General features: G+C 47.2%; 1 protein-coding gene across 1 annotated transcript in view; it reads left to right on the top strand.

The window, feature by feature from the left end:
• Nucleotides 1–16,400, top strand: part of XPNPEP2 (X-prolyl aminopeptidase 2) — a 54,762-nt gene that overhangs the window by 19,036 nt on the left and 19,326 nt on the right. Inside the window, exons 6-12 of the mRNA XM_060249122.1 lie at nucleotides 3,051–3,137; nucleotides 4,745–4,891; nucleotides 8,729–8,830; nucleotides 10,856–10,937; nucleotides 13,229–13,433; nucleotides 13,538–13,627; nucleotides 16,066–16,175. Of these exons, the coding sequence (XP_060105105.1) occupies nucleotides 3,051–3,137; nucleotides 4,745–4,891; nucleotides 8,729–8,830; nucleotides 10,856–10,937; nucleotides 13,229–13,433; nucleotides 13,538–13,627; nucleotides 16,066–16,175 (823 nt within the window). The remainder of the gene's footprint in view (nucleotides 1–3,050; nucleotides 3,138–4,744; nucleotides 4,892–8,728; nucleotides 8,831–10,855; nucleotides 10,938–13,228; nucleotides 13,434–13,537; nucleotides 13,628–16,065; nucleotides 16,176–16,400) is intronic.

The following is a 16,400-nucleotide window of genomic DNA, read 5'->3' on the forward strand; positions in this document are numbered from 1 at the left end:
GGGAAAGGAAAAAGGAAGATATAATACACTTTAAATAACTTGAAATTAACTTGTTAAGAGAATTTTATAGCAAAAGGAAATCCTGATACATTTTATTTTTAGAATAAGAGTTAGCATAAAATGGATCGGTGTCAAGCTTTTCTAGAATGGGAAGCCAAGTTGGTGGCCAGATTTAACAGGTGTGTAGAACCTGAGATATTGGGCAGGTGTGCAGCTTGCCATGTTGTGGGCTGGCAGGAGTAAGGGACTGGGGTCTTCCAAAATTCTCTCTTCTGCCCTGCTGTGAAAGATACAGATGCTGCCTTTTTCCAGTGGCAGAAACAGGGCCAGATTAACAATTAGGCCAACTAGGCACTGGCCTATAGGCTCCCACACATTTAGGGGCCCCGTGCCGGCTCCCCCCCCCCCCCAGTTTCCCCCCTGCTTGCAGCTCTTCCAGCCTGCAGACACAGCCAGCAACTGCGCCGCTCTTTGCCCGACTTGCCTGGTGTGGCTGCTTCTGGAGTCGTTGCCAAATTTGCCTCTCTCTGCCTCTCCCCCACAGTTTTGTCAAAATGGCTTTTGAGAAGGTGCCTGCAGGCTGCAGTGAGGGCCATGGGTGGTGGGGCGGGTGCTCCGACTCTGAGATAATTTGCAAGGGGCCCCCCAAGATTTTGACTGCCTAGGCACCTCCACAGGGTTTAATCCGGCACTGGGCAGAAATAGCTGAGCAATTGTGCTTTCCAGCCGACTGCTACTTTATTCTCAGACCAAGCCCAAAAGGGTAACATCAATGGTCTGGGGTCCAGGGAGGGGGGATGACAATTTGGATTCACCCCAGAAGGATTCAGTAAATTTTCCAGTGTTTGCACAAACCAATTTCTTCTCCTTTTCCCCCTCCTTTAATTGACACTCAGCTGCTGTCAACATATCTGTGCCTATTTTGCCTGTTTTGTCCTCACCAAGCCAGGACTTTTCCTGCTTTTGGTTAATTTACAAAGTCATGCTTTCTGGCATACCTGTAAACCTCTTTCTTGTCTGTTGGGTCCCCCGTTGTGCTGGTTTCGTGATTGGCTTGGGGGCTATTATGTAGTGATGACCACAAGAGTAGATGGCTTTAAAGGGTGGGGTGGGGTGGTGGAATTAGACAGGTTCATGGAGGGGAAGTTCATCAATGGCTACTAGTGTTAGCGGCTAAAGGGAACCTCCACATTTACAGGTAGTAAGCCTCTGAATACTTATACCTGCAGGCAACACCAGGGAAAGGCCTCAGCCTTTATGCTCTGTTTGTGAAACTTCCAGGGCAACTGGTTGGCTGTAGTGCAAAATGGCACTGGACTAGTTGGACCACTGCAGGGCTGCTTCTTGTGTTCTTTACTGTAAGATAAAGTGACAAGTCTGGGGCTTGAGGAATCATGGGGGGAGGCACCCCATTTATAACGCCATCCCTCCTATCCTCCCTGCCCCAGATCTTTTAGATTCTGAAGTACACTAATTCCCCACACTCCCCCCTTCATTCCCTTTAACTGGCTCTCATCTATTCTCAACATTCCACCCCTCTGGAGCATGCTCAGTCATCTCCAAGTCACTGGGGGGCTTTCTTTGCCATATGCAGGGCCGACTCGGCCACAGGAATTCTCCCAAGGATGAATATTAGCAGGCTGGAGAATACCATGGTCAGATGATACTCCTCCTCTTGGGATCCTCTTATTTAGTCCTACTGAGGCTGCTTGTTTAAGGTTATTATTTCCTTGTGGTTACTCGCCCACAGGATGCCGACAGGAGGGTGCCAAATTCAGCCCCCCCCCCCACTGCCTGCCCCGTAGGCAAATCCCTATTTACTTCTCCAGCCTCCTCCTCCCTCACCAAGTCAATGGGCAGGAAGCGGTGGTGGAGCGCCGCACTCCCTGGGCTCTTTAAAGGTCACCCCCCCACACCCTGATCAACTGATAGGCAGGTAAAACGCACCAGAGGCTCGTGGCTCCTATGCCAGCCCTTTCGGCATGATCAGGATCAGTGCAGGATTGAGGGGGCAGCAGCGGCAGACAGAAAGGACAAGTGAGCCGCTGAAAGTCTGGCCACCACCGCCCCCTTCTCCCCCCTTCCTTTCCCTGTGATCCAGGAAGGAAGGGGGGGGGAGGCCGCAGGGGGGGTGCCACGCCGCAAAGGGGGCGGCGAGGCTTCCTAGGACGCCATGCCCTTGCCCTGTGGTAAATTTATCAGGGTGTATTTTCCTGTGTACCTGGGAATTCTCCCAAGGATGAATATTAGCAGGCTGGAGAATACCGTGGTCAGATGATACTCCTCCTCTTGGGATCCTCTTATTTAGTCCTCCTGAGGCTGCTTGTTTAAGGTTATTATTTCCTTGTGGTTAATTTACAAAGTGTTTTGCTGAATATCTGGGGAGTCCCAATGTGTGTAGAGATCCTTGCTTAGTCTGTGGAGGTCAGCCGGTTTACAGTGAGATGTTATAGAAGTAACTTCACTTTTAGCCTGTGCAATGCTTACAACAGTTCTGTTCAAATAGCCTAGTTTTGTTACCCCCATATTACTAATGAACAGCTGAGAGACAGCATCTTGCAGTGATTTCTTGGAAACTTGGGGGTGGGGGGGGGGAGAGACAAAGATGTACATAGCATGAGGAAGACCCCTACTATGGATCTGCACTAACCCTTTTTGAACAAACATGCAAACTTCCAAACAAGCTCAGGCACCACCAGTGTGTTGTGTTGGAGAATCCAGCTATATTCTTTTTTGTGTATTTTGTATGTGTGTACATGCATGTGTCTGTGCATGCCTGGAGCCATGGTTGATTTCTGGTAGGCCTCAGATTCAGTGGGAGCTCACAGGAGCACAGCTCCTGAACCTTTCTGAGAGTTCCACCTCCTTCTGAGAGTTCCACCTCCTTGTCCATTAAATAGTGCAGCTGCATAACAATCCCTGGATGAGCTCCACCACCTGTTTTTCTACAAAATGATCCCTGGTGACCACTAGTGGGGCTAGAATGTTTCAGAGAGGTGGCTTGCTATTGGGTGCCTTTCCCCCTTTTTGATGTGTCTTTTCTCTTGCAGTCTGGATTACGTCTATTTGTGAGTGGATACTTGAAAAAGTTCCTGCTGGGGAGAAGATTGGATTGGATCCTTACCTCATTTCCATTGGTAGGAAATTACTCTTGAATGGGGTGGATTCAGGGAGAGGGAGTTTTCAACAGCAGAGGGCCAAAATCACCTAATGGGAAGCTATGCTTTCCTGCTTTTTGTGGAATAGTGGAATACAAACCAGTATGGTATAGTGGTTAAGAGTGGTGGACTGTAATATGGAGAGCTGGGTTTGATTCCGCACTCCTCCTCCACAGGAAGCCAGCTGGGTGACCTTTGGCCAGCACGGTTCTCTCAGAACTCTCTCAGCCTCCCTTACCTCACACGGTGCCTGTTACTGGGAGAGGAAAGGAAGGCGATTATAAGCCATTTTGATACTCCGGGGAATAAAAACCAGTTCTTCTGTTCTTCTTCTTTGCCTTGGAAGATCATGTTGGCATATTTGGTCCTGCTTTTTAATTATATCTATGATGGCTTGTGTGGTGTTTTGTCATGTAAATACTCTGAGTGTGTGTTTTATTTCTGTGGTTTAATGTAGAGTTTTAAATGTATGTTGTGATAGTCTAAAATGTAGGTCTGTAGAAGAAGAAAGAGAGAGCTTTTGATTGGATGGTTGCCGTACCCTAGGGAGAAGTTTCCTGGTGTGTGTGGAGGAAGAGGCTTGAGTCAGAGACTGCAGAGTGCTGAGATATAAATGTGTGTTCTGTGTGGACGTTATCAGCATGGGTGGCAAGTGAGAAAATAAGCCTTTGTGGCTAGGTCTGTTTCAGAAGTTTTGAGAAACAAGAGGAACTGTACACCTTTCTGAAACTATTTTGCATATATGAAACCGTATAGCTTATTAGCTGTACAGAATCAGTTATGCTGTTTTACTTAAAAAATAGAATCTATTAATGTTTAAGAAAAACAACTGTTTATTTCAGAATAAAGGATCCTCTTTTACCTCACAGCCACCCCCGTGCACTGTTTGGTCTGTCAATTTACCATATACAACTAAGTCATCCTGCTCTTTGGCAGGAGAATTCTAAGGCAGGAGCTTTTGGTGACAGCAAAAATAAAGAAGGCAAGGAGGCAGCATAACGTACTTCACCTCAGAACACTACAGAGAAGTGCCTTTACAGAGGTTATATGTAAATAATAAGAAAGTAGGTTTTTATACCCCGCTTTTCTCTACCTTAAGGAGTCTCACCTTCCCCTCCTCTCCCCACAGTAAGCACCTTATGAGATAAGTGGAGCGGAAAGAGTGGTGAAAGAGCTGTGACTGGCCCAAGGTCACCCAGCAGGCTTCACATGGAGGAGTGGGGAATCAAACCAAGTCTGCTGCTCTTAACTGCTACAGTATGCTGGCTGTCACACAGGGATCACAGGAAGAGCAAAACAGTAACAGTTTGTATCCCACCTTTCCACCAAAGAGCTCAGGACACCATTACAGGTTCTGCTTCCATTTTATCTTTACAACAAACCTGTGAGGTAGGCTGGGCTGAAATAAAAGAGTGAGAGACTGGCTCAAAGTCACTTGGTAATGTTATGGGGATTTGAACTGTGGCTTCTCAAATCTTAGCCTGAAAGACATTACACTACACTGGCTAATCTTTTGTCCAGGTAATCATGGGGCAGCAGGGATGTGACTTTCTGGATTTGCTTGCTTGATAGTTTCTTTCCAACAGATGAATGGCAAAGCTACAATCAAGCCCTTGAGGATTCGAATAGGTTCCCCACCCCCATAGAAAGCAACCTTGTAGACCCAGTGTGGGGTTCCCAGAGGCCTCCTCCACCCACCAGCGAGATCTACCAACTCCCAGACAACTTCACTGGTATGTTCAAAGATCTTCAGCATCTTTTGCTTACCTGCCCTGCATCGTCTTTGGCAGCATTGACCTGTTTGCAGAATAAGACTAATGAAATGTTGAGGTAGAGGAAGCAGGGCTTTTTTTGTAGCAGGAGCTCTTTTGCATGTTAGGCCACACACCCCTGATGCAGCCATTCCTCCAAGAGCTTACAGTAGGCCTTGTACTAAGAGCTCTGTAAGCTCTTGGAAGATTGGCTACATCAGGGGGGCGAGGCCTAATATGCAAAGGAGTTCCTGCTACAAAAAATGCCCTGAGAGGAAGAGTCATCCATAATTGGCCTGGACCTAGCCATCAATGTTCCCTCTAAACTGAGTTAGTGTGAACTAGTTCACAGTTTTTTAGGCTCTGGTTCACACATTTTTGTCTCAGCTCAGGAAGGATAGTTCCAGAGCAAACTAATTTGTGCAGTAACTTGCAGCTTTAAAGCCAGTAGCTCACAAACTAGGACCGATTTCGCACTCAGCTTACCCCATGGTCACGTTCCTCTTCTCTGCGCAGCGTCCGTCAGATTTCCCACTATCTGCGCCGGAGTTACAGGAAGTGTTGCGGCTTTCGCTCAGCAAACAGAAACTGGTTTTTAGCGGTTTCCATTTGCTGCGCAAGAGCCGCGATGCTTCCTGTAACTCCAGCGCAGATAGTGGGAAATCCGACGGACGCTGCGCAGAGAAGAGGAAGGTGACCATCGGGTAAGCTGAGTGTGAAATCAATCAACAATTTTTGCTCACAAGACTCCGCAGCTTAGAGGAAGTATTGCTAGCCACCCTCCTCCTTTTCTGTTTGCCTTGGCCTAATGTTTGAGCTGGTCAATTCCGTTGTGTACTTTCCTTGCTCCCATCCCTCATGTACCCTGGCTTCTCTTTTCCTGTCTCACGTTGTATTGTCTTTCTCCATTATCTAAATACTGTAAGCTTCTCAGGGCAGGAACCTGACATTTTCTTATACTACTCTGTAATGCTCTGTGGCCCTCTGTGAACCTGCTTAACCACTGAAATCGTGATCTGTGGCAGTGCTTCTGCTATCACTCTATCAGACTGGGACCGATTTCCCACTAGCCTTACACCGCTCTATGCTCCTCTTCTCTGAGGGACTTCTGTTGGATTTCACACTATCTGCCCCGGGGCTGCAACGAGCTTCACCTTTTTTTGCGTGGCAAACAGAATCTGGTTTTTAGAGGCTCTTGTTTGCTGTGCGAAAGAGGTGGAGCGAGTTGCAGCCCCGGGACAGATAGTGTAAGATCCGACGGAAGACCCTCAAAGAAGAGGAGTGAGAGTGGCATAAGGCTAGTGGGAAATTGGTCAGAGTCTTTGTGTGCTGGCATCCTGACTGTGGAACTGCCTCTCCAGGCATGCTTCCTGAACAAAGATGCTGTTATACTTATGGTGCCAGTTCTCTTGAGCCTGTTCTCTTGAGCCTTTGGATGGCAAATAATGTGAACTGTTTTATTATTCTAACTGCTGTTTACTGTGGTCATCCAATAAGTTTTGGGGTTCAGATTGTATTGTTTTCAGCTAGTTTTGTGGTATGGATTGTTGTGTTGCTTTAAATAAATGGTTACGTGCCTTGAAGGCCAGTCTCAGGAAAAAGAGATGGGAAACTTTTCAACTGTTTCTTAATACCCAGATTGTGGACACCTGGATTGCAGACATTTGAATTTGCTTCCTGTCTAATTTGCTCTGAATGTACACCTACAAATGTGTAGTCCTCCCATCTGGCACATGGAGAACCAACTATTTCTCAAGGAGCTCAGAGCCATATATCCCCCTCAGTTTGGCCTCACAGTGACCCTGTGAGGTGAACTGTGCTGAGATAGATTGTGTCTGTCCCAAGGTCACCTTATGGCTGAATGGGGATTTGAACCCAGGTCGACCAGGCCCCAGTCTGATGCTCTCATGACACTGGCTCTTTGTGACAATCGAAACTGGGTAATCTTCTAACCTAATCTAATTTGACTCAGTCTACACTCGAACATTGCTTCTGTCAGATTCAGATTAAATAACTATTGTTTGTTTTTAAATCTCTTTGGTTCCCACTTATCTCTCTTTTCTTTGTACATGCCCCCTTGTTATCTCTCCTCAGTACGTTCCACTTGGCCAGACTTCAGATTACCTCCCCTTTCATGGCTTTCTCTCATGCTCTGTCTCTTTCCTCTGGAATTCATGGCCTCTCTCCGTATCTCTCTGTCCTTGCAAATGTGGAAGCAGACTCTGAAAACTTGTCTTCTTGTGAGCCTTTGACCTTGAATCACTGCCTCTCCTTCTCCTTTCCCCTTGATTTTGGGTTCCTTCTCTGTTTATGATCTTGTCAGAGTTTTTTGGGGGTGGGGGCAGGCAGGTTTAGACAGTAAGCAGTATTTAAAAAAATATATAACATCATTGTATAACATCTAACCATAGGGAGGTTATAAATAATGGCTGAAGGGAAGGCAGCATAATATTTATTTATTTAATTCAATTTTTAGCCTGCCCTTCCCATAGAACAGGCTCAGGGCAGGTTACATCATAGTATAATATAATATAGCCCAATCTCATCACATCTCCGGAGCTAAGCAGGGTCAGTACTTGGAAGGAAGACCACCAAGGAAAATTCTGGAAAGGAAGGCAATTCAATCAATCAAGTATTACAATCAAAGATCAGCTATTTCAAAACAGTTACATCTATATAATTTCCAGATCAAATTAAATTCAACACATATAAATGTGCCAAACATAAAAATATAAAATACATAAGAGTTAAGTGTCATGTTAAAACAACACCTTCTCCTTTTGCCTAATTGTACATGCCACGGCACAAAACCTCACCACCTTTGAAGTAGTCTCATTACAACAATCAGCAAGTAGCAAGGAAATATAAAATTGGTTAGACCTGCTTGGGTACTTAGACAAAATTGGAATGATATATTGACAACTGAATGTTCTGATAAAAGCAATGATTTAAAAGGACATGCCCCATTGTTTCAATCAAGCCAGACTGGCAAGGACAAAGTCTTTTCTCATAGGAAATACGTGCATATCTCCCTTCCAGAACTGCAGACGGCAATGTGTTAAGTTGGGCCAGTGCTTGGGAAGCTCCAGCAAGTAGAGGTAGCTAAGGGGGACATAAGGAAGGCAATTGCAAACCACCTTTGTTTCACAGTTCCCTTGAAAGGCCCTTGCTGGGTTCTCCATAAAAAGGCATGCCAGCCATCAGGTGGGAGCTGGGGATCCCCTGGTATTACGACTCATCTCCAGACTACAGAGATCAGTTCCCCTGGAGAAAATGACTGCTTTGGAGGGTGGACGCTGTGGCACTGTTCTCCACTGAAGTCCCTGTTCTCCATCCCTGAATTGCCAGGAGTTTCTCAGCCTGGTTCCAGCAACCCTACCCCCCATCTCCCATCGGGGGCCAGGAGGGCCTAGCAACCTTAGCTGTAAGTCAGCTGTGACTTGATTTGACAGCACTTCATGCACCCATATATGATAGCTGTGATCCCATGAAGGATTTCCACAAGCAGAAGGGGGTGCAGCTTTCACCAGTTCTCTCTTCTGCTACAGTCCTCCGATTCCCACCCCCTCCGAAATGTTCCTGGGGTCCCCTGTTGCCAAAGAGTAACACTTCAAGGGGCTCTTGGGAGAAGGGAGGCAAGATGGAGGCACTTCACAGTTGTCAATCCCTTCTGTAGGCAAAGATCCTCTGGGGAAATCAACCAAATTGAGAGCAACAGGGCAGCCCATGTCTGCATGGGAGGCAAATGGGAGAAAATCACACAAGGGGCTTTGATCTCCTGGACTCCCCTTCCTTGTCACCTTCTTTCCCTTGTTTCAGGGAGCACCTGGCAGGAGAAGGTTTCCAACATCCTGAAACAGATGGAGGATCATATCAAGAAGCCTACAGCAGTCTTGCTGTCTGGTCTCGAGGAAACAGCCTGTAAGTATACTGTTAAACTCTATTCCAGTGCAAGTTGTTAGGGTATTAATACGTTGTTGACTGGAACTGTAATTCAGTGGCAAAGTGCCAGCTTTGTGTCCAGGTTGAATCAGATAATCCATTCTAGGGCTGGCCCAGAAAGACCTCTGCTCAAAACCCTGGAGACCCCGTTGCCCATTGGATAATACTGGACTATATGGACCAGTGATCAGATCCCTTATATAGCAGCTTCATATGTGCTATGAAATGCTAGTCAGAGTATTGCAGCCCCATCTCTCAGTGAGAAATCCTGCTTAGCCCCAAACCCTTCAGTCCAGTTTCACCAGACATAGTCCTGATACTTGTCTTAGGGGCATATTTAGGGGCTTGCATCCTTAGGGGCTTGTCTTCCAACCTTATCTTTAACTGAGGGCCGGTTTGATGTAGTGGATAAGTGTGTGGACTGTTATCTGGGAGAACCAGGTTTGATTCCCCATTCCTCAACTCGCAGCGGCTGGAATGGCCTTGGGTCAGCCATAGCTCTGGCAGAGCTTGTCCTTGAAAGGGAAGCTGCTGTGAGAGCCCTCTCAGCCCCACCCACCTCACAGGGTGCCTGTTGTCGGGGGGGGAGGTGAAGGAGATTATGAGCCGCTCTGAGATGCTGATTCAGAGAGAAGGGCGGGGTATAAATCTGCGGTCTTCTTCTTCTTCGTTAGGGGCTAGAAACTGTTTTTTTAAATAAAAATTGGGGCTCAAACTACATATGACAGTTATCACACAAAGAAGCATTTATCCCCAAAGTTCAAAGCATCTTGGAGAAGGTCAATTGGAAGATGGAAAAGGAAAGGCCCAACATGATATTTCCAGTAGACATTGCAGTCTGGAGCAATTGTGTTTAAGTAAGAAAGAACTGTCATGAGAAAACTATATGTGACAAAGAGTGTGTCATTTTTGAACATGACATTCTTCAGGCGTTCATGATCAAAGTTTTCAGACATTCAAAGATTGGGACCAATTTCCCACTAGTCTTATGCCTCTCTCATGCTCCGCTTCTCCACGGGGCCTCTGTTGGATTCAGGGCTGGCCCGATGCCCTGGGGTGCCCTAGGCAAACTTGCTGCCTGGCACCCCCCTCAAGCGCCCCCCATGGCTCCCCCCCCTGCAGCTCCGCACCCCTTCCCCCTCCCCACCCCCCTGCTGCACCATCCACCTCCCCCACCCCCAAGGTGCTCTGCTCACCTGCCTGCCACCGCTCCCTCCCTTCCCCCTGCTCATCGGCTAAAAGTAAGCTTAGCTGGTGAGCAGCTCGCGCTGTCTCTTAACAAAACGTGCAGGCGCAAGCTGCTCATCAGCTAAGCTTACTTTTAGCCGGCAAGCAGGGGGAAGGGAGGGAGGGAGTGAGCAGAGCGCCACCACTTTAAGCAGCGGCAGGCAGGCGAGCAGAGCGCCTGGGGGAGGCGGGGTGGGTGGGATGCTGCGCCGGCAGCCTGGAGGGGGCTAGCAGCAGCAGCGGCAGGGAGGGGGGAGGGAGGCAAGCTAAGCGCTTGCCTGAGGCACCGGAGGGGGGGTGAGAGCCCAATTTGCCACCACCCCCGTCTCTCAGCGCCCTAGGCAACTGCCTAATTTGCCTAGTGGGAGGGCTGGCCCTGGTTGGATTTCACACTATCTGCCCTGGGGCTGCAGCTAGCTTTGCTTTTTCCCCACAGCAAACAGAAACTGGTTTTTAGAGGATCTTGTTTGCTGCGCGAAAGAGGTGGAGCGAGTTGCAGCCTCGGGGCAGCTTGTACGAAATCTGACGGAAGCCCCACTGAGAAGAGGAGAGTGAGAGAGAGGCAAAGCTAGTGGGAAATCGGTGCCTGTTCATACCTTCCTCTCTGTTCTGGACAAGCTCACCTATGAATGGGTTCCCTATTCCAGTATCAGGGTCTTCTCTGACGTGGCCTCTTCTGTCTGCAACAGCCTCCTTGTCTCTGAAGGAGGACTGGGTAGTGGCTTGGACAACAATCCCCTAAGTGCAAAGAAGAGCCAAACTTGTTTGTTTCCACAGGGCTCTTCAATCTTCGAGGCGATGACATCCCTCACACGCCAGTCTTCTATGCGTACACACTTCTCACTAATGGGAATATCAGGTACTTGGGCTCCATGTGATCTTAACGATCTGGCTCCCATTATAAAGGGATAAAGAAGCCCCGTGGCGCAGAGTGTTAAAGCTGCAGTACTGTGGTCCTAAGCTCTGCTCACAACCTGAGTTTGATCCCCGGCAGAAGCTGGGTTTTCAGGTAGCTGGCTTGAGGTTGACTCAGCCTTCCATCCTTCCGAGGTCGGTAAAATGAGTACCCAGCTTGCTGGGGGGAGGAAGTGTAGATGACTGGGAAAAGCAATGGCAAACCACCCTAAAAAGTCTGCCGTGAAAATGTGAAAGCAACATTACCCCAGAGTCAGAAACGACTGGTGCTTGCACAGGGGACCTTTCCTTTCCTTATAAAGGGATAAAAGGGGAAATTCTCTACATGTACTCTGTTATTAGTACTCTCTTTGCATGTGCCAGAACTGAGACAAGATTCAAGTTAAGTGCTGTCTTCAAGAAGGAATCAGGTGTTTTGTTTTTGCAAAAAGACGATATTAGAATTAAACTGGCTGTGTTATAGGTCTATTAACAGCTACTAGCTATTATAGCCAAATGGAACCTCCATATTCAGATGCAGCATACTTCTTATTGAGGACAAAATCAATGACAGCATGGCTGGGTGGCACTTTGAAACAAGATGGAATTGTGGCCTGAACTAGCAAGACGATTCTTGCCTGTACTGTATGGAAATGGGTCACTTGTGAAATGACTGATCGAAGCAGGGAAAACACTGGAAAAGAACTGTTTGTCTCCTATATTTCAAAGCTGATATATGTCTTCCACTAGAACTACAGATGTAGAATCATAAAAACCAATTTGTGGGTCACTGTTTAAAAAATAAAACCCTGCCCTAACTCAATGGGCCTTTATAGTGGCTTGTTTTAAAATATTTCCCAAAGAGTTATTTTAAAAATTGGCAACTTGATTGGCAAGTGTATTTCAGTTTATTTAAAGCCAAAGGCTATCTGGAAGAGGGGACAAGTGGTTTTTTCTTTTTCCTTTTTAAAGGGCATTCTTGATAGTAGCCTGAAGAGTGTTAGGATAGGATCTTGGAGACTCCTGGTTCAAATCCCCACTTGTCCCCTGGAAGCCCACTGGGTTACCTCAGGCCAGTCCCATGCACTCAGCCTAACCTAGCTCTCATAGACTTGGTCCAATGGAGCAAGGCTTTTCTTGTACCAGGAATTCCTTTGCATATTAGGTCACACACCCCTGGTATAGCCGATCCTCCAAGAGCTCACATGTATGAAGAACCCTGTAAGCTCTTGGAGGATTGGCTACATCGGGGTGGGTGGGGCCTAATATGCAAATATATTTTATTTTTATTTATTTTATTTATTTACCTTACATATGTATGCCTCCCACTCCATATACGGACTCTGGGCGACTCACAGTCATAATATAATAATAACAATACTTTATGATTATAAAATCAACACATATAAACAATTTATAATTTAAAACTTAAAAATGGTGCCATAAATTTTCTTACAAAGGTGGTCCAACTGCGTTTTAGCTCTTAATTCTCTGTATAGCTGTATTGGGTGTCATATAGATTTATTGTTGTTCAGTCGCACAGTCGAGTCCGACTCTTTACAACCCCATGGACAAAGTCACGCCAGGCCCTCCTGTCTTCCACCATCCTCTGAAGTCTGCCTGTTTGGTGTAGTGGTTAAGTGTGGATAGCCAGTTTGGTGTAGTGGTTAAGTCTGTGGACTCTTATATGGGAGAACCGGGTGTGATTCCCCACTTCTCCACTTGCACCTGCTGGAATGGCCTTGGGTCAGCCATAGCTCTGGCAGAGGTTGTTTTTGAAAGAGCAGCTGCTGTGAGAGCCCTCTCCAGCCCCACCCACCTCACAGGGTGTCTGTTGTGGGGGAGGAAGGTAAAGGAGATTGTGAGCCGCTCTGAGACTCTTCAGAGTAGAGGGCGGGATATAAATTCAATATCTTCTTCTGCTGCTGCTGCTCATATAGGTAGAGGATAGTATTCAGTGGCAAAGTAGTGGCTAATAAGAGTTCCTGCTATAAAAAAAGCTCTGCAATGGAGAAAACGAGAACAATGTCAGCCATTTTGAGTCCTCACTGGGAAGAAAGGCAGGATATATAAACAAATCCGTTTCCGTATATTTAAATGAACAGACAGATGTATGACAATCAGTGGCTATTTTCTTATTCACCTCTTTGTGAAGAGTAACAGCTGTGCTTAAAGGAGGCCTCTTGCACACCCAGAAAAAGCCCATATCTCTCTGCCTCCGCTTTGGAGTTCTGATCTGCTTTGTTTTGTCCTCAGTCTCTTTGTGGATCAGGAACAGCCGCGGCTGAGTGAAAAGACTCTCCAGTCGCTGACAGCGCAGTGCCCGGGGTCCTTGTGCGTTCATGTGGAGAGCTACGATCACGCAAGTGCCGGAGTGACATCTTACGCCCAGCAGGATGGTGTTCGCATTTTGATCGGAACAGAGTACACCACTCTAGGGCTCTATCGGAGCATCCCCCAGGCAAGAAGAACGTAGAACAAGGGATTGCCACATAGGGGAAGCGATGAAGCTTCGCAATGGAGAAAGACCCTCTTAATGAGGCTTCCCCTTTCTTCTCCCCACAGGAGAAACTCCTGGAAGAAAACTACTCTCCTGTCATGATAACCAAAGCAGCCAAGAACTCCAAGGAGCAGGAAATGCTGCAAGCTGCCCACGTATGTCATAGTATAGTGATGATCGGCGTGCTGGTTTGGAAAGGCCTGGGTTCAGATCCCTTCTCACTGAGTGACCTTGGGCTGATCACACTCTCTCAGCCCTAACCTATCTTGCAAGGTTGTGGCAAAGATATGTTGAGGAGGAGAGAGGAGTTGGTTTTTGTACTCTGCTTTTCATTACCTGAAAGGGTCTCAGAGCAGCTTGCAATCCCCTTCCCCTCTCCACAACAGACACCCTGTGAGGTAGGTGGGGATGAGAGAGCTCTGAGAGAACTGCTCTTAAGAGAACAGCTCTGAGAGAATTGTGACTGATCCAAGGTCACCCAATAGCTGTGTGTGGAGGAGCAGGGAATCAAACCTGGTTCTCCAGATTAGAGTCCACAGCTTCAAGAGGGGATTGGATAAAGATATGGAGCAGACGTCCATCAGTGGCTATTAGCCACCGCGTATTGTTGGAACTCTCTGTCTGGGGCAAGTGATGCTCTGTATTCTTGGTGCTTGGGAAAGGGGCACAAGGGGATGGCTTCTAGTGTCCTGGCCCCACTGATGGACCTCCTGATGGTGCCTGGTTTTTTTGGCCACTGTGTGACACAGAGTGTTGGACTAGATGGGCCATTGACCTGATCCAGCATGGCTTCTCTTATGCTCTTATCAGGGTTCATTTTGTAGAAAAATAGGTGATGGAGCTCATCCAGGGATTGTTATGCGGCTGCACATACTATTCAATAGACAAGGAGGTGGAACTCTCAGAAGGAGGAGGTGGAACTTGGAGAAAGGTTCAGGAGCTGTGCTTCTGTGAGCTCCCACTGACTCTGAGGCCTGGTTCTTATGTTCTTATAATCTTAACTGCTACACCACCCTGGCTCACTTGCTGCCCCAGGCACGTTGGCAGAAGAACAAGATAGAGCTTTGGAGTGTGAATGTGTGTCCTTAATGTTATCCTGTGGGGATGGGCCAACTGGAAGCCATACCCTGAACATTGTGGTCCTTCATCTTTGCACCCAGTTGTATAGGAAATAACTCTTATCGCTTTCAGAGAAAGACACTCTGTATATATTACACACAAAGGCAGTAAACTGCTATCAGGGTTTTTTTTAATGGAACGCAGCCTGGGTTGGCTTGATTTTGAATGGGAAGGAGTACATGTGTACTTTTTAAAATCCCACCATGTCAGGTAACAGTGGACATGGTGGGATTTTCAAGGCAAGAGATATTCAGAGGTAGTTTGGTGTTACCTGCCTCCACATCATGACCCTGGTCTTCCTTGGTGGTCTCCCATCCAAACACTAGCCAGGGCCAACACTACCTAGTTTCCGAGATCTGACAAAATCAGATCTGAGCTGTCTAGGTCAGGACTCTGTAGATACATTTTAAAAAAAGATAAAGGTAGTCCCCCTGTGCAAGCACCAGTCGATTCTGACTCTGGGGTGACGTTGCTTTCACAACGTTTTCACGGTAGACTTTTTACGGGGTGCTTTGCCATTGCCTTCCCCAGTCATCGACACTCCCCTCCCCCCCCCGAAGCTGGGTACTCATTTTACAGACCTTGATAGGATGGAAGGCTGAGTGAACCTTGGCCGGTTACCTGAACCCAGCTTCTGTTGGTATTGAACTCAGGTCGTGAGCAGAGCCTAGGACTGCAGTATTGCAGCTTTACCACTCTGCGCCACGGGGCTGTCTGCTCTTAAGATAGCTACATACATGCATGCATAACCCTTCCCTCCCCCATCTGCTTTTTGTTCTTTGTTCACAGTTCACACACACAAGCACACTGATGCAGGTGTTCAACAGGAATTACACACACTGGCAGCAGTGTTCCCTCTAAGCTGAGTTAGTGTGAGCTAGCTCACAGATTTTTAGCCTCCAGCTCACACGCTTTTGTCTTAGCTCAGGAAGGATAACCCCAGAGCACACTAATTTATGCAGTAGCTCACAGCGTTAATGACAGTACTCACAAAGTAGAGTTTTTGCTCACAAGACTTTGCAACTTAGAGGGAACATTGACTGGCAGTATTTGGTGCGCCTTCACAGACCTTGTGGATGAACCTTGGGAGCGAAAATAGCTTCTGGGGTTAAGCATTAGCGAGCTCTGGCTCACGTTCTGCCTTTGTGCCTAGTAAGAGTCAGGGCATCCCGAATACTCACAGGAAAGCAGGGCTTTTTTTGTAGCAGGAACTCCTTTGCATTGTAGCAAGAACTCCTTTGCAGGAACTCTTACAGTAGGCCCTGTAAGAAGAACCGTGTAAGCTCTTGGAGGACTGGCTACATCAGGGGTGTGTGGCCTAATATGCAAAGGAGTTCCTGCTACAAAAAAAACTTGCATTAAAGCCTAAGGTTTGGGTCAAAAACCATGCCTATTCAGCCTGCCTCCGCAACAGCATCTCACAGACTAGCCTGGGAATGATCTGTTACTTCTTCTCTGCTTCGGGTTCTCCTAGGTACGAGATGCTGTGGCAGTGATCCGATACTTGGTCTGGCTAGAAAAGAACGTTCCCACCGGTTCTGTGGATGAAGTCTCCGGGGCACGCTATGTGGATCAGTTACGTGGGTCAGTCAAAAGAGTCTCTTTGAGTTATTTTACAAGAATTTCAGGAAGAAAAGGGCCGGTTGGGAGAAAAAGCAATGGGACTAAAATACGGAAGGATAGAAGTGAAACTTGAATGGGTGTGGGGTAATGGCTAGAAAGTGTGCAAGCCGAGAAGTTCCTGGTTCAAATTTCTTTGATTCAATGGCCATAAGGAAGCCATTCTTCCCATCCAGCAGTATGGTGGGC

The sequence above is a fragment of the Heteronotia binoei genome, chromosome 11 (assembly GCF_032191835.1).
Source record: "Heteronotia binoei isolate CCM8104 ecotype False Entrance Well chromosome 11, APGP_CSIRO_Hbin_v1, whole genome shotgun sequence".
In the NCBI taxonomy this organism is placed as follows: domain Eukaryota; kingdom Metazoa; phylum Chordata; class Lepidosauria; order Squamata; family Gekkonidae; genus Heteronotia; species Heteronotia binoei.